This window comes from Pseudonaja textilis, chromosome 1 (assembly GCF_049901715.1).
Source record: "Pseudonaja textilis isolate UNSWEBS1 chromosome 1, rPseTex1.2, whole genome shotgun sequence".
Classification (NCBI taxonomy): Eukaryota; Metazoa; Chordata; class Lepidosauria; order Squamata; family Elapidae; genus Pseudonaja; species Pseudonaja textilis.
Genome location: NC_141990.1, coordinates 294,445,799 through 294,471,746, shown reverse-complemented (window position 1 = coordinate 294,471,746; position 25,948 = coordinate 294,445,799). Strand labels below are relative to the sequence as shown.

Sequence of the window (25,948 nt, the reverse complement as noted above, 5' to 3'; positions counted from 1 at the left end):
TCATTTAAAAGTGAAGTGAAGTGAAAAAATTGGGGAAATTCATTTTGCATGCAAAAATATCCAGATGTTGAAATCCCTCGAAAAAATGGAGTAATCATGATGACTGCAAGCCTATTTTTGGAGGATCATCATCTATTTAAAGAACTATCTAGTCCAGTATCAATTAAAAAAGAAATGGCCCATCGGAAGAAAGAGCAGAGTTCATGAATGTTCTCATTGATGGCTACCAGAATGTGCTTGCTGAAATAATTCGTAGAAAGAAAAACTTTGAAACAACTAGATCAAGACTTTCACAGAAGAAGATTGCCCCATCACTTTAAGGAAGCATCAATGAACATCACAAAGCATTTTTTGAACTCTTTTACACAATTTTAATGGACAATGACTATTTGTCAGCTATTTATATGGGATAATATGAAGGCAAAGAAGAAAAATTTGGTATCTCACATCATATGATGACAGCTAATGTCATATGATGGTTTAGAGATTGGATTAGAATCAGATTCAAGTCCTTCTTCAATAACCTTAAGCTAATCATTCTTAGCACCCCAGTTAAAAGTTCTTAGTTAACTTATTTCTCAGGGCTGTGGTTGTAGTAAAAACTTGGAAAAGGAGTTTTCTTAAATTTCTGGAGAAAAAACAGAATATAAATATATTAGATAACCAAAAAAGATCCGTTATGTTATAAAGGAAACCAAAAATTACACATAAATATGTTGATTAAAAAGTTTCTTAAAAAGATCAAAATATCTATTTTAAAATTCATCTCCATAAAATTGGCAAAAGGAGAACAGATTTTATAGCATACAGTTTTAGAATACTTCCAATAAGGTTCTTAGTCTTAAGAAAGATTGGTGCACCCTAATTTGCACCATAAGCTCGAGTTAAGATAACTTTGGAGTTGCAATTGGTTAACTCTAAATTTCTTTTTTCCAAGCCTATTCCAAATGGATAGTTCAAATTCAGTAGTTTGGTTTCCAACCATTTAAAAACTATAACACTCTTGAAAGAAAAGATTCTTAATCCATGCCTTCCCCAAAATGAGGACTTCTAACTCCTAGGGCTGTTTTCAAACTCAGATATGTGGATACTTTTAGGACTCCTCACAATTTTTTTTCTCCCACAGAGAAAGCTTTGAAAAATTAAATTTGGCCTACATCTGTGAAATTTCTGTGAATAATGTAGATTTCAACTGTGAGGCTCTGCGCTACTTAAGAGGAAATACCCTGACCATTTTTCCCTAGCAGATTTCAAAATAAATTGAAATTTCATTTGCTCTGTGTTTTTAGAGAGCAATACAATTGCACTGCTACAGAATGTAACAACTGGGGGCTTACACACAAAAAATATCAGAAAAAAGATGTATCCAATGTTTAATCCAAAGGTTATTTAGATAACCTATAGATTCACAATAGAGCCCTTGATGAAAAAAAATCTGTTTTTCCATTTATATATATTGACCTTTCATGTTAGATCCATTATTTAATTGGCTAGGACGTAAATTATGTTTCATCTCCACATAATTTACAAAAGTCTCTTTTGTAAAGGGTATTTTGGTGATTTTGTTTGCCACTTGCTGTTAATTGGGACCTTAGATAAAAAATTACATCTACCTACCAATATGTATAAAGATTTACATTTTATATAGGTATGGGCACATAATGTTACATACATACTCATACATCTGCTTTTAGGAACTCTTGTCTCCCTGAGTTTTCTTCTTTATCTCTCAGAATGTAAATGCATACACAACTCCAACAACTACAATGTTCCCAATTGTGGCTATAATTGCAATCCATAACAAAATGGCATCATTTGAAGAACGAGATGTCTCTTCTGGCTGGTTTGGCACTGAGGCAGCAGTGTAGACATTCGCAGATGAATTAAACAAAGAATATTCTGTGCTAAATTCCTCATTGGGTGAGTCCATAAATATTCCTCCCATAACTGGAAGCTGCAGAAAAAAAATTAGAATCATAAAGTTAATGTCCAGATGGAAGATTACCATATATCCACGTATTACATACAGGAAAGTAGCTAAACTCCACTGGCCAGCAAAGCTGGAGACTATGCTTTAGATAAGGTTACCTTTTTAAAAAAAGACAAGCTTTATCTAAGCAGATGTCCTGCATGAAATAAATATGTTTTACATTCACGTTACAGCAACATCTCCTTTCAAAGAACATCAAAATTTTATAAGCTCTACTCTTCCATGAAAAACATGAAGGGTTAAGGAAGGTTTCCAACAATGGGCGATGAAAATAAATGACTATATGGCTTTCCAAAATAACACAGCAAGGCACATCCTTGCTATGGATGCTTCAGAACACACAATGCTTTTATTGAAGTTGATGGGCTGCAGTTAGGCAACACAGTTAGAGGAGTCTGATATGATCTAGGCATTCCTGACCTCCTCCCCCTAATGTAGACACTTCACCTACCAGACTAGAATAAACATAGTCTTCCATATTACCTGAATCAAAGAAATTATGTTTAGAATTTTTTCCAAGCCAGCTGGCTGGGGAATTTCGAGAGTTAAAGACCACATATTTTAAAGTTTTCATGTTTGAAAAACAATTTTTGAAGGAAAACTCTACTTGGAGTGAGTGTTGATTAGAAGTAGGAAAGGGGTATTGAACCAGTAACTTAAGTCAATTCATTTTAATCTTTCAAAGGCTAATTTGTCCTTTCCTGGCTATTGGCTCTATTTGTTCTTCACTCTTCCACCACCACTACCAACCTGCATTGTTTAAATAAATAGGAAAATGTCAATTCTAAAACCATTGCTTTGGAATTTCCACATTTGCAAGCAGTTCATGATAAATACCAGCCAAAGATTTTAAGCTTTTGTTAGTACTGTCAAAGTGCTATTAGGAAAGAGAAGGAAAGTGATATCCACAAAGTTCACAATTCTTCAAATGAAAGTATGATTCAAATATGAAAATGGCTTTAAACAAAGATGTGAAATTAGCATTTTAAGTTTTTATTAGAAACTTTCAATACAATAAAATAAACAAGACCAAAGATAGAAAATAAGAAACACAGAAAAAATTGACAAGAAACAAACAATTGTGCCTTCCACTCTTCTTTCTATTAAGTAATTGTCATAAACCTTTCCCAACTTCTAGTCTCATTTTCAACGTCCAAGAATTTAGCATTTTAGAAAGCCTTTCATTTTGTTTGGATTATGTTCAATCCATTATCTTCACTTTGTATAACTTTTCTCATTCATTTAATGAAAAAAAAGTAATACCGCTGAGTTTCTAAAAGTTGCAGCAAAATGTTCCTAACATGATCTCTGGTTATATCATAGTTTTAAAGCCTGGACTATTTGCATCTTCTTCCTAAAAGATGACAACCTAGATATTGGGAAATACTCCAGTGGCTCCCATGACCTTAAGAACTCTGCTGGTGGATGTAGAAACATCTCATAGGCTTTTCTCTAGTGATAAAATAAAAACAGGAGAGTAGAAATTAAAAGAGTAATCCATAATGGGGAAGGGAACATATGAGGTTTGTACAGATTAGGATTTCCTAAGAGATGTAATTCCCAACATTGAACCAAAAAGAGGGCTACAACAAATCACGTCTCTATTAATGCCACAAAATCAATATGGGTTTAAACAGAAATATTTCACCAGAAGAGTTCACTCCTCTATTCGTTGTAGAATACCTTATGCCACCAGACTTGAAATTCTAGACCTAGAAAACCTTGAATTATGCTGTCTTCGGTCTGATCTAAGTATGGTATATAAAATCATACATTGCAATGACTTACCTGTCAATGAATACTTCAGCTTCAACCATAACAACATAAGAGCACACAATAGATACAAACTCAAGGTTAATCACACCAAACTTGATTGCAGGAAATACGACTTCAGCAACAGAGTGGTCAATGTCTGGAATACTCTACCTGACTCTGTGGTTTCTTCCCCAAACCCCAAAAACTTTAACCTTAGACTGTCTATTATTGACCTCACCCCTTTCCTAAGAGGTCTGTAGGGGGCGTGCATAAGCGCAGCAACGTGCCTACTGTCCCTATCCTATTGTTTCTTTTATTTTTCTTATATGTACCCATTTCATGTATTCATAACTATTCGTAAATATGTATTCATAAATCTTGTAAGGGATTGACAAATCAAAATAAATAAATAAATAAAAAATAAAGTTTGGGTGTCAAAGGATATAATACCAGGTTGAAAAGCATTGGGATCAGTATTATTAAAGAAATAAGCTTCCAGATGAGGACTGATGGGTGATTAGGCATCTCTGTGAGTAGCTCCATGAATAGAGGACAAGACTGTGGTAGAATTGCAGCCAGGAGCAAAAAGTCTCTCTGGAGGCAAAGAGAGACATTTGAGATAATCAACTTGCATTCTTGGAAGGAGACCACAGAAACTGAGCTTCTTGTATTCTATTATGAATGGAAGTTTAGGAACTAGGGGATTTACAATGTGCCTTTAACCATTGTGCAGCCTTAATGGATATTTCACCAACAAATACGTCACTTTCTTAGATACCTCTGGACTTGTATTCTGAATGACAGTCAAGATCAAAAACTTTCAGTGAGTGCCTTCTTCTTGAAATTAAGAAAGAAAAGAAAGATATTTCAGTGGATTTTAAATTAAAAGCAAAATGCTTAACAGGATCAAACCAGTTTTAAACAGATAAAGGGGACAGTGATTCTCAAAAATCAATTTTTTTCGACAAAATTGTTTCTGAAAATAATAAGATTAGACCAAACTTTTATGCGAATGCTGATGTTTATTTTTAAGGTTAATAGATAATAGGTGAAATTTAAAAAAAAACCAAGAAAATAAAGATAATATGTGATCTACTTGGGACTAAAGTGTTAAAGAAAAGCAGAAAAAAAAATGAGTCTGCCTTTACTTTCACCAAATTAATTGACATACTTTCATTTTGTCACAATGGCAACCATATGAAAACTTGCTAAATTAGGAGAAGGATGCAGAGGTTCACTACAACAACTTGCAGACAAGGCCATTTCATCAGAATTATTACAGACAATGTTTGAAGACATTGGCAAAAAAGTTGACTGCTATGATTAAAAAGGAAACAGAAGGAGGATAAAGGAGAAGTTAAGATTAAAGAATCCGTAAGGCAACTGACTGCAAATGTAAAACAAATTACTGACAAAGTGGAAGTTTTGCAAAGTAAGACAGAAGTTATAAATAGAGAGATGGAGAAAGAATTGGACAACTTGGCATTATTTGAATTAACAGAAAAAGAATTTTGCTTAAGTCTTAGAGCAATTCCAGAATGTGGAAAAGACTGTTATGTCTCTGTCTAATTTTCTGGATTGTGGGAAAGATGACATTCAAAAAGAGGCTGATAAGGTCAATAGTAGTTATACATTTCGCAAAATTAACATCCAAGGGACATCCTTGTGCACATTGTCAGGAAAGCTCATTAATGCACACAGATGTCATAACATAAGCAGACCAATAGATATTGAACCTGCCAATATTAAGTTAGGTGTTCTTTTTTTTTTTAACTACACAAAAATATTAGAATCGGCATGATTCAAATGAAAACATGGAATGGAATGTGAAAATTAGTGACCCATGTGAAATTATGAAAATGCTGTGTGCTTAGCTATAAATCTATAAACTACAGAAACCTATCTGTTAGGATTCATAGATATTTGGTTAATATCAACACTGTAGAATTGTATGTAAATATAGTGAAAAAATTAGCAGATAATTGTAGAAGTTGCTATATGAAAGGACACATAAATAATGATTAGAATGCCAAAATTGGAAAATGGATTGACTCCAAGGCAGCTCAAGAATTTGTGATCTCCAAGTCATTGAGGCTTGATGTACATTGGTAATTATAAATTAAATCTGAATTTTGTCCTGGAGCTGTTGTGATGTGATCTGGAAATGGGACATTTCCAGTTGGTGCTGAATGCAAAAGTGTGGACAATATTTGGCATTACTACATTCATGTTACACTACTACTCCATAAGCTAACAAATAATCAGAGTTGGAAGGGACCTTGTAGGTCATCTAGTCCAACCCCCTGCCCAAGCAGGACACCCTACACCATTTCTGACAGATGGCAGTCCAATCTCTTCTTGAAAGTCTCAAGTGATGGCACTCCCACAACTTCCCAGGGCAAGCTGTTTCATTGGTGGATTGTTCTCATTGTCAGAAAGTTTCTCCTTATTTCCAGGTTGAATCTCTCCTTGTTCAGTTTCCATCCATTATTCCTTGTCTGGTCTACAGGCGCTTTAGAAAATAGCTTGCCCCTTCCTCTCTGTGGCAGTCCCTCAAATGTTCCAACACTGCTATCATGTCTCCCCTGGTCCTTCTCTTCACTAGACTAGCCAGGCCCAGTTCCTGTAACCATTCTTCATATGTTTTAGTCTCCAGTCCCCTAATCATCCTGGTTGCTCTTCTCTGTACTTTTTCTAGAGTCTCAACATCTTTTTTATAGTGTGGTGACCAAAATTGGATGCAGTACTCTAGGTGTGGTCTTACTAAGGCTTTACAGAGTGGTATTAGTACCTCACTTGATCTTGATTGTATCCCTCTGTTAATGTAACTTAGGATTGCATTAGCTTTTTTGGCTGCTGCTGCACACTGCTGGCTCATATTTAGCTGGTTGTCCTCTAAGACTCCAAGATCCCTCTCACAGTTACTGCTATTAAGCCTAATTTCACCCTGTCTATATGTATACTTTTGGTTTTTCTCGCCTAAGTATAGGACTTAGCTGTTCTGGATCCCCCAAGTCTTCTAGGTATAAGCAATTCTCAACTTACAACAGTTTCTTTAATGACTGTTTGAAGTTAGAATGGCACTGAAAAAAGTGACTCATGACAGTTGTTCACACTTTTGACCACTGGAGCGTCCCTGTGATCATATGATCAAAATTCAGACACTTGGCAACTGGTTCGTATTTACAATGATTGCAGTGTGCCAAGATCATGTGCTCCCCTCTGGTAACCTTCTGACAAGTAAGATTCACTTAACAACTGTGTTACTAACTTAAGAACTGTGACAAGAAAGTTCTTAAAGTGGGGCAACACTCACTTAACAAATGTCTTTATGCTTTAACAGCAGAAATTCAGGGCTTAAACGTGCTTATAAAACAAATAGTATAATTCAAGTGAGATGTAAAGCATTCTTTCAACCACGTTATTGTAAGTGTTTTATTTTTATTTCCCCCTCCAAAAAAATGTTTTAAATTTGTTTTTCAATTGAATTGTACATCTTATATGTTATATTAATGATGGAAACAATCCTGAAGTGATTTATCTTGATGTGATTTTTTTTTTACATCTCAAAAACCTGGCATTTTAATAGGGCTATGTATATTTTTTATATCCAATTATAGCAGGAGTCTCCAAGCTTTGTTGGCTGGGGAATTCTGGGAGTTGAAGTCCTCCAGGTTTTAAGTTGCCAAGGTTGGAGACCCCTGCATTATGGGACCAGCCTTATTTTCTTCATGTCTGGCAAGAAATCCTAGGAGATCAGAATCAAATAAAATCTTACAACAGAAAAAGAAAAAAAAATGGGAGAGGGAGATTTTTAATTAAATACAGGATTGCCTACTCTGGTGATATTTGAATGTGCTAAATTTTATAGTACCAGGCTGGATGATATTAGCTGAGTATCGTAGACACTTCAAAATACTTGGAGACAATTACTTTTGGGGGTGGGGCAGAATTGCAGAGAAATCTGAATTATAGTTCCTTAGACTTTAAATCTGGCAACATCAAGTGGACAGTAATCAAATATAAATGAAACTAGAACATAACTCATGATAAAGTCCCAGTTCAATTTCTGGTAATTCTGGTTTAAAAAAAAAGGCTTATCTAAGACTCTGCTGCCAGTTAGAGAAGATTAGACTACGTAGATAATAGGGTGACTTGATACGCAAGGAAGCTTCTTGACTTTTTAGACTATTTTTTTCCTCTGTAAAAATGCTTTAACCATCATGAAAATATTTCTAGCCTTTCCAAAGGTTAAATAACTCTTATGCAAGCAGAAAGGTATTAAATCAAGTATATTTTCACTTTCCAACTAAAGCTTTACTTAGAAAGGTCCCATATGTCTTTGACAGTTGAGAAATTAATAGAAACTGCTATTCCACCAAAAGAACTCCCCATAATAAATGTGCAGAAATCACCCAGCATTCATTTTGGAAACTCAGACCTGATGATTTTTACAGTCAAAACATACACGGATTAGATTTTAAAGGAAATGATGCATTAGGGGTATGGAAAAGGATAATGAAACTTTCCCCAGGAAATTTAAATGAACAAAGAGGTTTAAAATGGGCCCATTTATTCTTATTAAATAATGGATAGAATGGCTTTTCAGGAGTACTCAGTATCTACAAAAGCAATTCTTCTTAATGTAGCCTTTGAATTATAGAAAGCAGCCACTTCTCTCTCTCTCTCTCTCTGTTTGTGTGTGTGTGTGTGTATACATGCACTCATATAATCACAAACAAACACCATGTTTATATGAGGTGTAGCTTTCACCAACCTTGTACCTTTAAACATACAACCCCACCCAGGTGATGATGACAATGATGATGAATATTCCATGCTTCTTGTCAAAGGATTTCCAACTGATGCATGTGTGACTCCTGCTCCTAAGGACAAAAAGATTTATAACCTGGAGGCTATAGCCTGAAGCCAGGAAAAAATAAAATTCGGAAAGAGGCTAATGCTAGTAAGCTGATGACATCCAGCTATATACCTCTTCCATCAACATCTAAGTTCAGGTATTCCTCTGTTAGTTCAAACAATTGGGACTGGCAGGTCTGTCATTAAGCAAAGCAGTCACTAACTGGGAAATCACATGACTGTGTCTATGGTTGCAATTTTATTTCGGCTTTCCTTTCCCCCCACTCTCCCACCCTTAGTAATGTTAATTCCAGCACTGGGATAATTAGAAGTTAATTATTGTTTGTACCTACAGTCATTGAAGAGGAAAGGATTATAAACAGGCACACAATGGGAGAAATATATCAGGGTGCTTGAAGCTCCTAGCTTGAATGTGCTTGGGGCTGCCAAGCCACCACATTCCTTTTAATGTGTATTCCCCACTGTGTGCCTGCTTATTCTCTTATAATCCCTTCCTCTTCAATCAGTCCTCTATGCAAGGAGGAAAAAGAAATCTTGAATGAATATTCAGATATCTTTAAGGTGTTTAGCCAAGTCTCAACAGAGAAAAACTATTCTGTGAGAAATTCAGACACCATCCAATATTTCAGCAGTTCTTTCTACTGTTTATGGTTCATGTGAGAGTACTAAGTAGCAACTATAGAGGCAGATTAATATATATTAATAAATAAAATGCAGTTCTATATGTTTTTGCATAGTTTATACCATGGTACAATTGTACAGAGGCTTACTCAGAAATAAATCCCACTTATTTCTACTGGACTCCTTCCCAGTTAATTGTGAAGTAGACTGAAATTTAATTAATCTGCTTATTCCAATTATCACTACCAGGACACAAATAGAGGCACACTAGTCTTCACCACAAGCCTAGTTATATGCTTCCTGCCATTTTTGATTGGCAAATTAAGATGGATGAGATGTGCTTTAGAGCTGGAACCAACCATGGAAGGAACTATTAAAACTCTTAAAATCTCTCCAATGCACACAATCAACCATCGATTGCCAAATGGCCACGGGATGGTTTATTTCAACATCTTGAACTGTGTGATTGTGTAAATATATTTGCAAGCTTAATGCATTAAACTGCCCTATTAAATTCTCTCTAGGACAAACTTAATTAAGTTTAAAGATCACCAAAATTTGGAAAGCTGGTTTATTGAAGAGTTTATGATTTTTGCATATGCAATTCTTTTCTAAAGTTGATACAAAAGAAAAGTGTGGCAGTACATTTACATTACATTATTTTCTCCACTTTTGAAAGTACAGGATAAAAGAGAGTTAAGTCCATGAGATCAATCTGGCAACCTTCAAATGTATGGGCGTATAATTCTCAGAAAACTTCTCCATGTGCTGGCAAGTATTTTGGTGAATTTAATGTCTTTAAAGGTCATGAGGCTATTAACCCTGCTAGCCACAGGAAGGCTTATTGTTTAACAGCCAGATATTAAAAGCTGACACTTAATAGTAAAAAGATGGCAAACCAGCATTTCAATTGCCTCTTGGGTAGGAACGCCAACATGAACTAAGAAGTATGTAATTCAGGAAGAAATATTTCTAGAGGGAAAGTATTAAGTTTTTAATGATTGTTAAAGTTAGTGAAGATAAAAATAAGTATATACTGTAGGTAGAGATTAATATGGAAGAAAAATGCAGGATAGACACAAGAGGAATGAGACATTCTTCCAAAATATTTATGTGGAGATAGTTATAATGTCATCATTCTAACCACTGATGAAGGGAATCATAGAAGAAATGTAAGTGACACCAGAATGGAAAAGACTGATTTAAATTATTTAATATAAACTGTAATGCTAAATATATATCTATATTTATAGGAAGAAATATCTGCAAATAGTAGCATCTGGATGCAGTTTTATATTATCTAAACCCCCATACCTTATTTCTTCCGATATATTGTTGTCTACTAGATTCTCCAAATCATCCTTACTGATTTTTAGTTTTCATAAGCTTCATAAGGTTCCATGAAGAAAATTCAAACAAGCCGGGGGCACCCCTAAATTCTATATCTGTACTCAAATTGTTTTCGCTTTGTGCAGGTCACCTTCAGGAAGTGAGGGGAGCCGAATGTCAACTCGTAAAGCATTCCTGGCTTGCTCTCGAGTTGCCATAAGAAGGAGGGGTGGGGTAGATCTGATGGAACAGTTCACTTGCTATGACCAGAAGCACATTCCACGCATACCTTTCTCCAGATTGTGTCTCAGGTACCAGAGCCAGCTGGAAAGGCATATTTTCTATAGCCTGTAAAAGTGTTTTGTTGGAGAATGTGATTTATGACACACCCTGGGAGGAGGGGAGAAACAGGGTCATAGGTGGATAATTAGTATTCATAAGCTAGATCACAGTATTCCTAAATTTTAATGTACTTCAAAGTAGAACAATTAAATTGATGTGCGTACAATGATAATATAATAGTTTTTCAATTCTCATTTAAATAATGAAGCTATTGCTACACAATCTTGAAGAAACTCATACATTCAAATTCCTTTCTCCTGGAGAAAGGAAGAAAAGAACTACTTATAATGTTTGCACAGCCTGGTGTGCAAAATAATGAAAGTTTGAATAATGCTGTCTTGGAAGCTTGAAGTTTACCAGATGGCAATTAAAAAATGTTATGTTCAAAAGCATTAGTATATGTAATATCCTTACTTTGAAATTCCTTTTATTTTTCTTCATGTATCACTTTGACATTTTGATTGGTTTAGAATGCACATTTCTAGACTGATGGTTCCTGGTATGAGTAGCCATTTCCTTGTGTTGTGCAGATTTATAAATTATTTGTAAAAACCAGGTATTTGCCTAGATGCCTTCTATAGGTAATAGATAAATGAACAGAGAATATGAATACCATTGATGTTACTCATAGCATTATAGCCCAGATGTCTTCATGCTTTTGTTCTATAGAAGTAGTGGACATCAAGTCTTATAATTTCCAGATATGCTGTCTTGGAATCATGGGATATGAGGTCTAACACATCTGGAGGGTGGCAGGTTGTAGAAGAAGACACAAAAAGGGCTATTTTCTTGTTCAAGATTACTATAGGCATCTGGTTGGGATTGTGGCAAAAAAGGTGGTATATTAGATGGAGCTTTGTTCTGATCTTGCAGTTACATTATTTCTCAGAATAGCAAGTCATTCAAAAGATAAACCTATCAGATTTCATTGTCATTTTGGACATGGCATGTTTCATAAACCTCAGGGCCTCTTTGAATGCAAACTTATCCATAAAATAGGACCGATATAATTAATGTCAAGTCCCATTTTCATGCCTCACTGTGACGTATGTATGTATATAAGTCTCTTCCTGAGAGTGTTCCCTGGGAGTGTATTCCAAAAATACATAATCCCAGCAGGGTCATCCAAAGCATGAAGGTCATGCCAGCTACCCAGCTAAAGCATATAGGCACCTATATTAGGCAGCAACATTACAGGAAGATGCTGTAAGCAAATGTTCACTTTAGTGACAAGGGTAAAGGCATCATTTCATACTGTGTGGGAGAAAGCAACTTGGTAAACCACACTGATACTTTAACAAGAAAACCATATAGATATACAGTGTAACTGGATGATGGCCCCCATGGGTCAACTGGCACTTAACATGCTACTGAGTAAAAGCTGAAAATCAAAGTAGTACTTGTGGTTGTGACATTAGATTAAAACCTTTGGGACATCTTCTTCCTGATGTTGTCTTGCAGGAAAATAAGATCCGAAACTGCAAAGACAGAGAAACTTAAACATAGGAAAACTCAACAGAGTGAAAGATGAAATGAATAACTTACACAGGCACTAGCAAATTAAAATGGACAGGAACTGGACTCCTTCAGTCAGAATATATTATTTACTACTTAGAACATGAACAACAATGAAGGGACAGTGCTGTTTCCATAATAAGGAAAGATATAATAAGGACACTACTTGGGTGCAATGTAGTCAATGACCATGTCATTGACTTTAATATGATGAGTAGTGTTAGGAATAACATAGGTTACCTAACGTAGTTTGGGTAAAATAATATATATAAACTATGATAGTAAGTTTAAGTGTGTGTCACTTTAAACTGCAAAGCATGTAATTTTGGGTGCGGTGTGAAACCGCCATAAGAGGGAGCAAGAGAACCTGATTGATTGCTGACTATACTGGATTGATGGTTTGTTAACTGCATGTTTTCCCTACTGCTGAGTTGCTGAAGGAAGAAAGGAGGTGTGACTTCTTCATACCTCTACTGCGAGGAGATATATTCCTGGACTGATATTTGTAAGTTTACTGACCTCTCTTTTTCAACACTGGAATTTGCAACTGAATAATCCCTGGACGGACTGAATTAGTGAATGATATATGGACTGTTTGACTATGCTATAACTCTTACTGGAATAAACTATTTAACTAGCACTGTGTATCTGTTTTACTGAGTGTAAGCTACAAAAACGTTTATCTCACATATTTTGCCTGCCTGCCTGACTGCCGTGCAGATTCTCCTAGGGTGTATCCCTAACAAGTAGTCTTTAATATGACGAGTATCTAATTTATACTCCAACTATTCATGCAGAGGTGGTTTATGAGTTTTATGATAAACATCTGTCTGAAATTGACAGAACACGGAAGCAAGTTGTTCTGCTTATACCATGTTCAGGAGCAAAGTGGGAGAAGGCAAAACCCCTGCATGCACTACAGGCTTGGAGAAGAGTGCGTCTCCCTGGGTAGAGGGATTTCCCTGTGGCTCGGGAGCCACTTCCGCTGGCGACAGCTTGGCAGTGACCAAAGCCTTGCTGAGTAATGGCCTGAAGAGAGATGGATTGAAGACCAATGCAGAGGATGTCTGCTCTGGGAGAGAGTCCTCTTCCTCTGAAAGATTTTGGTCAAAGCTCTCGCCCTAAATCAGGGTGATGAGGCAGGGAACTTATAGATTGAGAAGGGAGAAGGGCCTGAGCCCTTTCCAGAGGTTGAAGAATTTGCTTTAAGCCTTCTGCCAATCCCTGCCTAATGGCCAATGAGACAACATCTTCGATATTCCCTGGTCTATGCTCAAAGGTAGAGGCAGAAGGCCAAAGGCCCGCTGCTGTGGGAGTGAAGGTGCTTCAGGCCTAGATTGAGAAGAGGTTCGAGGCCTGGAGGGAGGGGGAGGAGCATAGGGCCCAGAAGCCTGTTGGAAATAAGGCCTAGATCTGCTTAGATCCTGAGGATCATATTGTACTGCTAAAGCCTCAGGAGACCAGGATGGAGGATGGAAAGGCTCAAGATAACTTCTCCTGCCCTGGGAGGGCTTGGCTGGGGCCCACGAGTATCACCTGAAACCTGCTGTAATTGCACTCCCTTCTGTTGAACTGCCTCTCTAGGGCTGCATGTCTGCGCTTTTCTGCCCTCAACTCAGCCTGAGTTGCCTTTTTAGGGGATAGAGCCTTAGCTCTGATTTTAGCAGCCACCTCCCTCTGGACTGATTGGGTGCATTACCTACATCTTTTTCTCTTATTGGGCTTAAGAGACTGCTCCACTGGGGGGGGAAAGCTCTGCCTGACCCTTATCTTGCTCCATTGTAGAATAAAAGGCTCTTGTGATGGAAAGAAACTGTTTGTAAATTTTTCTATTAAGCCCCTTAGGGTATAAATGGCCCCTGGGCTTACAATATGGCCACTCACCTTGTGGTGGAAGGCTTTAATCCAAGATGGCCACTGACTATGGGAAACAGGCTCTGAGATCGAAGAATCGCTCCTTAGGTTATAAAGAGCCCTGAGCGAAGTCAGCAAAGGAAAGGGCAGCCTCTGGCCACACGATCAGCTGGCTGACGCTGTTATTGGTTTGCCGATCGCTTTTTAGACCGCTTAAACCGCAGGTGTGGAGGAGGTCTATAGATGGTGCCCAACTTGCCTGAACAGTGCTCTGGCAATGCTGCTCCCAAAGTTGCAGGAGAGAGAGAGAGCCCTGATCTCCTGGAAGAGCAGCTGCCCAGATCCCTGGGAGCTGTTTGAAGCAAGGAAAATGTTAATGTTAATAATGTTTCATGAATAATAATGATTTCCAGATTTATGGGTCAATTCAGATAACTGCATTCAGCAAGCATTTACTATAATGGAATGCCTCTCTTTCACAATCTCAAATGTATATTTACTGCCAAAAATATAAGGATTTCCAAGAGGCTGTATAGATAGTCCTTGAATTACAACCACAACTGAGCCCAAAATTTATGCTGTTAAGTGAGACATTGGTCAAATGAGTTTTGTCCCATTTTATGACCTTTCTTGCCACAGTTATGTGAATTACTACAGTTGTTAAGTTAGTAACAGGGTTGTTAAGGGAAGCTGGCTTCCCCATTGACTATGTGTGTCAGAAGGTCACAAAAACCAATCACATGACCTTGGACACTGTAATCATCATAAATATGAGTCAGTTGCCAAGCACCTGAATTTTGATCACATGACCATGGGCGTGCTGCAACATTCGTAAATGTAAAGCATGGTCATAAGCCACATTTTTCAATGCCATTGTAATTTTGAGCAGTCATTAAATGAATGATTGTAAGTTGAGGACTACCTGTAGTTAAGTCTAGAGGCTGATTCTTTCATGAATTTACAAGTCTAAGTTCAACCCTGTAAACCGGTTTTAAAAACTTGCAAACTAAGTCTATAAATAAAATACCGCAATTGTATATTGTCAATTCTATTCGAGCTGTTTCTTGCTTTTAATTGGTACATTTGGGAGAAGAAATTGGTAGATTACAATAGCTGCCATTGTTAGTTTAGCAATAACCATTCTATTGTAGGAAAAAGAAAATAGACAAGAACAGAGGGCTCTGCTATGTTACTGTTATACTAATCAGTCAATTTTAAACTACAAAAGATTCTTTACAGGAATACTATTATACATAAATGTTTTGGACATAAATTAGATTCCTCATTTGGAAAATTTAAAAGGGCCTCAATACTTATTACTTACAAACTTTTTCAAATCAAGCGTATTTTTTTGCCTGAATAAAAACAGCAATCTTTACATCTGCTCCTAGTCCCTCTGCAGAGGGACACTGACATTGTCACCAGTGCCTACAAGGTTCTGAGAAGACATGATCAGAGCTCCTCCTGCTGGTTTATTATTCACATTTTACATGTGCCACAGCAGAAAAAAACAGGGGACACCTCCTCTCATCAACCCTTTACAAGGAGAAAAGCAACTTTCAACATTACACTAAGTTATATCAGCACTGAACTGAGTATATAATCAGATAGATGATTGAAGTTTGACAGTGACATTTAACTCCAAAGTAAGGGCAAATTATAGATTCCCTAAATGAGAAGAACTCACATGATCATCTAGAAAAAGTACATACAGTGATTGACTGATTATATGCCATCAAATCAATGTTGATTCTTATCAGCCACATAGACAGGCCTTCTCCAAGACAATTAGTCTCCATCTTCGGCCTTAAGTCTAAGAGTATAGCCATCCAGTTCTTTTTCTGGATGTCTTTTTTTAAAATTTCCTTCCATATTTCCCACCATTACAGACTTCTCAAGGGAGTGTGTGTGTGTGTGTGTGTGTGTGTGTGTGTGTGTGTGTCTGTATGTACGTGTACACACACACACACACACACACACACACACACAGAGGGGATTATATATAACCAAAACATAATTTAAGCCTGGTCAAAGTTCTCACGAGACAACTTTGATTTGTTCAATGACCCATTTACTAGTTTTCTTGGCTGCTCATAATATCTCTGGAGGCTTTTCTTATAGGAAGCTATCCTGTAAGCATCAGCAATAATGTTGATATGTCTTAGACTTTTCTAAAAGCAGCTTGAAAAGTAGCTTTTCCATGTTGGGCTCCAATCTGCTTTGGAGGATTTTAAATATTATGGTACCATGTGAAATTAAGAATGTTGTATGATGATTTGCACACACTATTATATTGTGTTTCTTTACTACTGGCACATAGACTGACCTCTATAGGTCCAGGTATATTTATTTTATAAGATCAAGACTGCTGCAATTGGTAATATCAAGATTGATATTATCTGATAATACATAATCAATGTTTAGTTTATCATATTGTGGGATACAAGACATGTGGAATCAAGCCAACATGCTATGGACTAATATTGGATAATGTGCATTACATGAATATAGCAACTATGTTCTCTTAAGTTAGATTTAGTGTATGTACGGCACCATTTCTTCTCCACTTTGAATTTTCCATGTATTCAGCCAAGTGATCAATGATTTAAGAAGGGTTTGCAGCATAATTTGCTAATATTAAATGGGAACAACTGAGTAAATTACTTACTGCTACAGAAATAAATCAGTTCACTAGAGATTTTATTTTACTTGTGCAGGAAAACTTTTTTCTCTGATAAGACTAGATGGAATATTTAGACATATGTAAAGTATGTATATGTAAATATTTGTCTGCTACAATCTGTTGATAATTCTGTAGAGAGATTAAAAACCTCAGTGTATTTTTTCATTGCAGCATAATGTATCTATCCTGATACCTAGCTATGTACATTGGTTGTATTCTGAATGGAAATCAAAACATTCTCATTTTGCAGCAGCACCAGCAAAAGAAAAAAACACCATGATTGTATCTGTCAGGAGGGTAAAAATACATATCTCTTAAATACTCAGAAATTAAAAATGCATTACTATTCTATGAACAAAGCATTAGGAGACTCAAATGAAACTAAATGAAAAGGTGTAAAAGGAAATACATACAAATATATACAAATAAGAATTACACCTGGTAAACATGCTATTGATGTTAGAATAATTCATCTGAGCGCCACTGAGCTTTGGTTACTTATCCCAGTTTCTGCCAACCTAGCAGTTCAAAAGCATGTAAAAATGCAAGTAGAAAAATAGGGACCACTTTGGTGGGAAGGTAACAGTGTTTTGTGTGCCTTTGGCATTTAGTTATGCTGGGCACACGACCAACGAGACATCTTTGGACAGTGCTGGCTCTTCAGCTTTATAATGGAGGTGAGCACCATCCCCTAGTGCCGAAAACAACTAGCACTTATGTGCAAGGGGAATCTTTACCTTTATAAAATATGTGTTCTCACAGCAAAAAGAGGCAATATTTATAATCACAAGTTAGTCTCAAAATTCCAGATGTGTCTACCAGCCCCCAAAGACTGGAAATCACTAAAGCGTGCAAATACCTATGTAAGTTGATGTTTCTGCCATGAAAACCTCTGCCAGAAATCCAGATTTCCTTTCATTTTACTTCTACTTGCTTCACTACAATCTTTGAATATTATTATTGTATGTTCTTATATAAGAGGAAGCTATTTAGATAAACAGAATCGGCTTTACTAATTAAAACTAAACTGTCTAAATAATTAATTTTTATTAAAGCACAATTCTACTATCTACTATCACCAAAATACCCTGTTTCTCCAACAATATGGCCTCCCCCAATAGGAAGTCCCAGCATGTTGTATAGGCATGAAATGAAATTAAACCCCTCCCCCAAATTAAGGCCTATATTAAAACACGTGAAATGGGGGGGAATGGTGGGGGGGCTTGCCATTAGGAAGTACTTTTGTTGCACACCTGGATATGGTGCTGCCTGCGTTGATCCCAATATGAAGTGCCCCATCAATGCCGAGGTCAACATCCAAGCCATCGCTGCCCACCTGCCCGAAGATGCAAGGGGGGGAATTAAGTCACCCCCGAAAAGACGGCCTAGCCATTTTTTCAGGGCTTATTATATGAGAAACACAGTACTTTGCATTTTAGTAGCACCTACAATTCCCTTTTTGGGGCTACTCATAATTAATCAAGATAAACATTGACAGGTCGGTATTTAGACAGATCTTTTCATATCAAAGGTTATGATATAATTTCTTATTCCTGAAGGTATATCATGCCATGTAGCATTTCCTCCGAAGACCAAACTTACTAACACATTTTATCATCAATGAATTTCTTGATGCACTCATCCTAATTTTCCACATCATTGCATTTCACTTCAATCTAAGTAAGAGTTTTTACAGGGCTCTGTATCTTGCCATTATAGCAATGATGAGTTAGAAACGTATTCAACATCTCATCTGAATAACTTCTATAGTTTTAATTGGAGGATGGATATTGAAAAAGAATTGCAAGAGATAAATTACTAAGAAATAAGCCATCTAGAAGTTAAACGTCAGGCTTCATTAGTTGCAACTGGCATGCTTGTTTCAAAAGAAATAATATTCTCTTCAATTACATCTCTTCAGTTCCTTTATGAAAATCACACTGAATTATTTTTGTTTCATCCAGTACAGATATAATTTTCATTATATAAGAAAATCTTTATTAAAAATAAAGAGCTTCCTCTAATTGGGCATATATTTTCAGTGCAGCATGCCTTATTAGGACTATGGGTTGGATAAAGGCTTAAATATATTTAAAAGTAGCTCCACTAAAAATTATACATAACTTATTTCACTATCTTAAATTATACCTACACCATTTAATCAGGTTTTGTTATTCTTAGCCATGGAACCTCTTCTGAAGGTTCTTGATTAAAATACATAAACTACATGTGCACTGCATGCTTAATTTTGGTTAACTCAATCATGTCTGATTAAGTAATCCACTTTTGGGGGTTCAATATTCACACACTGAATCATACACAGGCTGAGTTTGTTCAACGTGAGGCTAAAATATGATTAATGGATTTGTATTGTAAAGACATAAAGTGATGTAGTAGTTTTGAATTGGATTACCAATAAATCCTCTGCCTGAGAGTAATGCTGTTTCTGGTTATATTATTTCTTTGATTGCTTGCTTTAATATATACACTAGAGAGAAGCAAAAAAGAAAACAGGAAAGGGAATGCACATGTGAACAGACAAAAGGAAAAGGGGAAAAAGGAAACAACAAAAAGTTAAACTACATACAAGAAGTCATTTAGCCTAACTGTAGTTTTTCAACATTCATTAGACCTCAGCTGTACAGAATAATGTTCAATATTCTACTGAGGAGGTGGGGCAAGAGGGGGAAATGCTAGATTATTTTCATAAGAAAAATACCCTTTATTCAAGAGGTAGTCATCCAGTTGAATATTGGGTAAGAAGAACTGAACCAGACAGTAAAAGAATTGGTGAGGTCACCTCACTGGATTCCTTTAAGTGGAAGATGGACAACTATCTATTAACAATGCTTCAATCTGGATTTTTTTTTTTCCAAAAGTCAACTGCAAAATTTCCTGTAGTTTTGGAGTGCAAAACACGATACAATTTATTATAATCACTAGGTGTCATATTAAAAATAAATATACATCCCTAAAGTATATGATGCAGCTCCAGCCACTCCGGGTTCTTCCTTAATTAAAATTATACGTAAGCCACATCCATCCTGAAATTGCTTTTGAAAAGTAACTCACTCTTCTCCAGATGCTCCATGATCTCTTCCCATTGCACATGTGAGATAGATAATCAATACTGAAGTCTAAGATTTCTAGAGATGTTGTTCCTAAGCAATCAACATAACTCAGAATATTCACAAGTTGGAAATAGAGAGAAGCTTTCACATCAAAGAGGAATAGTATTCTTTCTTCCCCATTCCTCCCAAATAACCAAAATTATAAGAAACTCAATAATGGCCTCAACCTACTGTACAAGATTTACTGGTGACAAGAACTCTATATTGCTAAGATCAACACAATTTATAATTCACTCCAAACTTGGTAGAATGGTGAAGAAATAACAGCAAAGAACAAAGAAAATGAAAGTTACTTAACAGAATACATAATGCTGACAAAATCCTATGCTGACTCCCAAAATAATCTTGGAATAAAATGACTAATTTTACTTACTTTCAAGATGCAAAGAAGATTTTATGAGCAAACTGCTAAAGGGGAATAAGAGTTTACTTACTTATTAAATTTACAATATATCCCACTTATTTTATTTTTATCTCATCTTTATTACCTTATAAGTACCTCAAGGTGGCAAACATAAAAAATGCCCCTTCCACCTCCTATTTTTCCCACAATAACTTTTTAGGTGAGTTGAGCGAAGAGAGAGTGATTGGCCTAAATTGGCTTTCATGTCAAAAATGAGACTAGAACTCACAGTCTCCTGGTTTCTAGCTTGTGCCTTAACCACTAGCCCACACTGGCACACTCTTTTCTTCCATTTTTCTCCATAACAACCCTGGGAAGTAGGTTGGGTAGAGAAAAAGTTACTGGACCAAAATCTGTCGTTGAGATTCTGTGGACTTGGCTTACCACAATCCTACTATAACACTTTAATTAACGGATAATGTTGGCTCTCAGTTTAACAATGTTTACATTCCTAAAACACTTTACCAGAAATAAGACAGATTTATCAGCTGACTTGCAGGAGAACAAAGAAAATCTACAGGGAAAGCAATCAATAGCATAGTGGTGGTCCTCACGTTATGACTACTTGCCTTTTATGGTTGTAAGTTGTGATGGTCATAAATCTGATCATCCATGTGACCAACCTGATTTTATGATCATTTTGGCAGTGATAATTAAACACAGTGGTTATAAAGCAAACAAGGCAATCATTAACTGAATCAAAAGTTTGCTATGGATTCATTTAGCCAAAAACTGGAACTAAATGCCGGTTTTCAGCAAAACTATCATAAAACATGGTCATGTGACCACAGAATATTTTAAATAGTTGTAAATGGATGTTGGTTGCTGAGTGTCTGATGTGCAGTCATATGACTGCAGGGGGAAGGGGAGCTATCGGAACTTTGAATCCAGGTTCTAAGTAACCCCAGAGAGGTCCATCTTAACTTTGAATAGTCATTAATAGGAGCAAACATTGCTCAACAATTATGGAATCCTAAGTGGCTGTTACAGAGGGAGTAGAATGGAATTTTTAAAAGAGGATCATTGAATGGAAATAGCTTACTATATAATATTTTACTGCAACATAACCCTAACCCTAACCCCTAGTTAAATATCTGGACGGAAATAACGTAACACATGTGATCAAGCTATGCCAACTTGTTAACTCTTATTTCAATTTGTCAATTCACCTCATGTAATTGTTATCTGAAAGTAGAACTGTTCAAGTTTGTATCAAAATTTCAAATTCACCTTTTTCCAAAATAAAACAAAAGTATATTCTTTTTACACAAAAGAGACATTTTCACAAATATTAAAAAAATAAAGCAAGAAGCTATATCAGATTCATTTTACATTTCAAGACTATGTCAAATAATTTTTAGAAAATATAAAGAATTTATACTTATTATCATTTAAAGTGATCTAGGTATAAAAATATTTGAAAATGGAAATGCCAATATTTGAGTATACAATAGAAAATAAAAAATTTAAATATAAACATCCATGGTGGAAGAAATTTATCTCAGGATACAATTCATACTGACATTTTTATTACTTTTAATAAAACAAGTTAATGCATTTTTCAAGCATGATGCCTAATTGTTATCATCACAAGAAAAGTATTACATCCATCCGTAATGCAATCTAATTTGAATTAAGATGAAATCACACTGCAGAAATTTGAAGCTTTGCAAACTAAAAATAATCCAACAAGCAGTATTTTCAGCCCTATTGCTACTATCCTATTTTTAAAAACAAAGAAAGCTTGCTTAAAATATCCAATTACACAACTCCTGTTTGCTGCAACTCCCAATTAAGCTTTCAAACATATTTTTTGAAATAAATTCTAAAGGTTCATTTTACCTGGAAACAGAGAAGGGGGAAATAAAAAAATGTTTTTGTTGCTGTTAAATTGATTTTCCCTCTCTCCTCCAACTAAAGAGGATGCTGGGAAATATACAGGTCTTTTAAAGAGGGCACTTAACTCTAGTGCAGGGGTTTCAAACTCACATCATCACAGCGGCATCACATGACATATTGGGACTTTCCCCTCCTTCACTAAACTGGGCGTGGGTGTGGCCAGTGCATGACGCATCCAGCCTCTGTTATGCGAGTTTGACAGCCATGCTCTAGTGATAATTTCTTTGGTCTTTTGAAGAATGTTAATTATGCCTCAAACTTTCTTTGGTAAGAAACAAATATGTCTGTTTTCAATTTGATGCCCTCCAGATAGGGTGGAACTATTATTCCCTTCACCTTATTATTCTCTTAACCTGGAGCCATTCTACGGTAGCCGGGAAAATAAATGGAGCCATAGTGCAACTGATCTGGGAGTAGCAGGGCAATGCTAGATAGTGACAGAATAGAATACTTTGTTGGCCAAGTGTGATTGGACACACAAGGAATTTGTCTTGGTGTAAATACCCTCAGTATACATAAAAGAAAAGATACATTCGTTAAGAATCAAGAATCATAACGTACAACACTGAATGACCTTAGGAAAGCAAGCACAGCATGCCTGAAATGTACCACATTGGGAAAACTAGAATAGGAAATTATTGTTCAGTCAGTAGGCATTGAGGTCAACCAGCAGACCATCTGGTGAAATATATAATTAATTAACATACAGTTATTTTCCTCTTTTGCCTAAGAAAATTAAGCTTTAATCTTTACTTATACTTTACTCCTCCTCTTTTGTGTAAGACAAAGAAAGTAAGGTAGCAGTTTTACCTCTCAAAAATGGTTAGTGCTCTGTATTCAGAGTATATGTGCCAGGACTTCACATTCACTACATGTTGATATATATTTACATATTTGCGATATTTTTTTTGATATATTTTCTTCCAGATGATCTGTCCTGCTAAAGGTTACTCAAGACCCTCTCTCCAAGTTATCCATGCTACCAAAGATAATCAAAGTATTGATCAGGCTTTCAGCGGTACCAAACAATAGTATAGCAGTAGCATAATTTATTTGCAGAGCTAAACAGACACCCATTTATGCCTTCTTCAGGTGAAGCATTTTAAAAGGGACATTTTTATTCAAAACCTGCCTAAGTCTGTTTATTCCCTCCACTATCTCCTCCCACACGCAGTGATTTAACTTAAGACATTTTTTTTAAATTACGGGACCGTTTTCCCTACACAATCACTGAGTCTGAAATGTGCAGAAGCCATCACTGGTATCGGAAACATCCAGCCTTGCGCAACTGTGTTTTCTTTCCCACCCGAAGGCATCCTTGTCTGGAACCGAGTCAAAGCTCGGGCAGCTCCTCTCCTCCTCTTTTCGCCACCCTGCCAAACATCCACGAAGGGCGGGAGGAAGAGCGAGCCCGGAGGCTCGTGGGGGGGGGGGGACCCGGGTCTAAAGCCCAAGGAAGCGCCCTTCGACCGACCGCGCCATGGCGGTCCAATTACCTGCGCGGCCATGAAGGAGAGGTCCATGGTGCTGTTGGGCTCAGAGCTGCTGCTGCTGCTGCTACTGGTGGTGGTCGAGACAATAGTAAAGCTGGTAGCGAGGCTGCTATCACCGCCGGCCGGCCCGGACGCCTCTTTGGGTAACTGGGGAGCGGCCTCCTGCAGGACCAACTTGGGACGCGTTACCAATTCCAGCTCACTGGGATGGCGGCGGCAGTGCCGTCGCGGCTGCCCGGCTGCAATCAGCTTTCTGGGGACATAGTCGGCCGAGAAGCTTGCCAGGCGAGACAGGCGACGGCACCAGCGGCCAGAGGATCGACGCCGAGGCTCCAGTCTCGGCGAGGAAAGAGACACGCGTGGAGTCACCTGCCCGCCTTGGTCACGCCCCTCCCCACGGAGGCTCAGGGTGCGGAAGAGCCGAGAGAAAGCTCCTTCCAGGGAGGCTGCGAGGAAGACAATGGGGAAGGGTGGGGGGATTAGCCGCGAGGTGGCTTCTGCCCACCACCTACTGATGGATGTAGTCGTGAGTCTCCCCCGCCTCCGGAAGGACGCTTCCTTTCTGGTAGCAGACGGCTCGTCTGGGACGCCCGAGTGAAGTTATCTATGGTCGTCGGATACAAGACCGTGTTTTGTTTTGATCTAATAAGCGACTTAGTCAACTGAAAGGCAGGCATATTACCTTTAACAGGTGTCAGCCGCTCCTGCTTGTTCAAGCGGGTAGCATCTTTCCTGGGAATAAAGTTCATACTTAGGGAATTGCTGCACAGTCCGATATGGGAAGAGTACGTTTTCTTCTGGTTGAACAAATCTGACAGATTTAATCCAAATGAAGTCAAGTCTTTCATATACTGAACTGGAACGAATGATTTAGGAAACTTAGGTACCCAATGGCGAATGAGGTACCCAATTCTACACTAGAAAGAAATAGCGGTTGTGGTCATTAACCACCATAAGGGAATTGATATTCAGATGTCCAAAACCAAATAGACAATATCAGGATAATTAGGAAAGGTACATACCAACAAAGAATTTTGGCTAAAAGGCAATACACATTCAATCAAAATACGCTACAAAATGGAACAAAGGAGAAATATATATGAACATTAGCAATCCAGATAATATAAAGTTTGAAACAGCAATACAAATATATTCTAATAAAACAATAAAATTGCCCCAAATGGTTTTAAAATGTATAAATTTCTCTTACAGATCCCTGTCAAACCTGAAAAAATATAATAATGCATGGCATGTACACATAAAGTTAAAAAACAGCCAATGCTCCAATTCTGACCTGAGTCAGGTAGGCTCAACTGTTCTTAATTATTCTTTGCCTGATTTTTTTTCATCTGCCATGCAAAATCTGTCAACATGTTATTTCAGGGTTGATGTTGGGAAGCAGAAATAGCTTAGTGTTGATTGTTGTGTCCTGTTTTGCTGGTCAGGAGTGTGGCATTTTGGGCATTTCAAGATTTTATATAAAATTGGCAATACAGAACTATCATACAGATGTTTGATGGTTTCTGCCTGTCCTGAATCACAAGGACATGATCATAATGAATATAGTGTCTTTTTGTATCTTCCAGTCATAAGTCCTGAAGGAAAAATGTTTCCAAAGTACCAGAAGGCAAATCAAGAAGCAATGGATGGAAACTAATCAAGGAGACAACCAACCTAGAACTACAGAGAAATTTCCTAACAGTGAGAACAATTAACCAGTGGAATGGCTTGCCTTCAGAAGTTGTAGATGCTTCATCACTGGATGTTTTAAAGAATAAATTGGACAACAATTTGTCCAGAATGATATAAGGTCTCCTGCTTAATCAGGGGGTTAAACTAGAAGACCTCAGAAGTGCCTTCCAACTCTGTTAAGTTGTTATATTTTAGCCTGCTTTCATTTTTGTAATGTAGCTCTCGAAGTTGGAGGTTCCCTCTCTTCTAGATCATCTTTAAGCAGCTTCTGAGTGTTTGGCTACCCCCTTCTCATTATATGATTAGCAGCTTCATCAGTGCTGAGAGGGTCAATAGGTATGTAGGATTGATTAGGAAGGC

At 37.0% G+C, this 25,948-nt stretch overlaps 1 protein-coding gene across 1 annotated transcript; it reads right to left on the bottom strand.

The window, feature by feature from the left end:
- Positions 1-363: 363 nt before the first annotated feature.
- Positions 364-24,478, bottom strand: C1H14orf132 (chromosome 1 C14orf132 homolog). The gene is made up of 2 exons (XM_026716996.2): positions 23,900-24,478; positions 364-1,954 (listed from the first exon to the last, which is right to left on the bottom strand). The coding sequence occupies exons 1-2, from the start codon at positions 23,924-23,926 to the stop codon at positions 1,730-1,732; spliced, it is 252 nt and encodes an 83-aa protein (XP_026572781.1). The 5' UTR covers positions 23,927-24,478; the 3' UTR covers positions 364-1,729.
- Between the last annotated feature and the right edge of the window lie 1,470 nt (positions 24,479-25,948).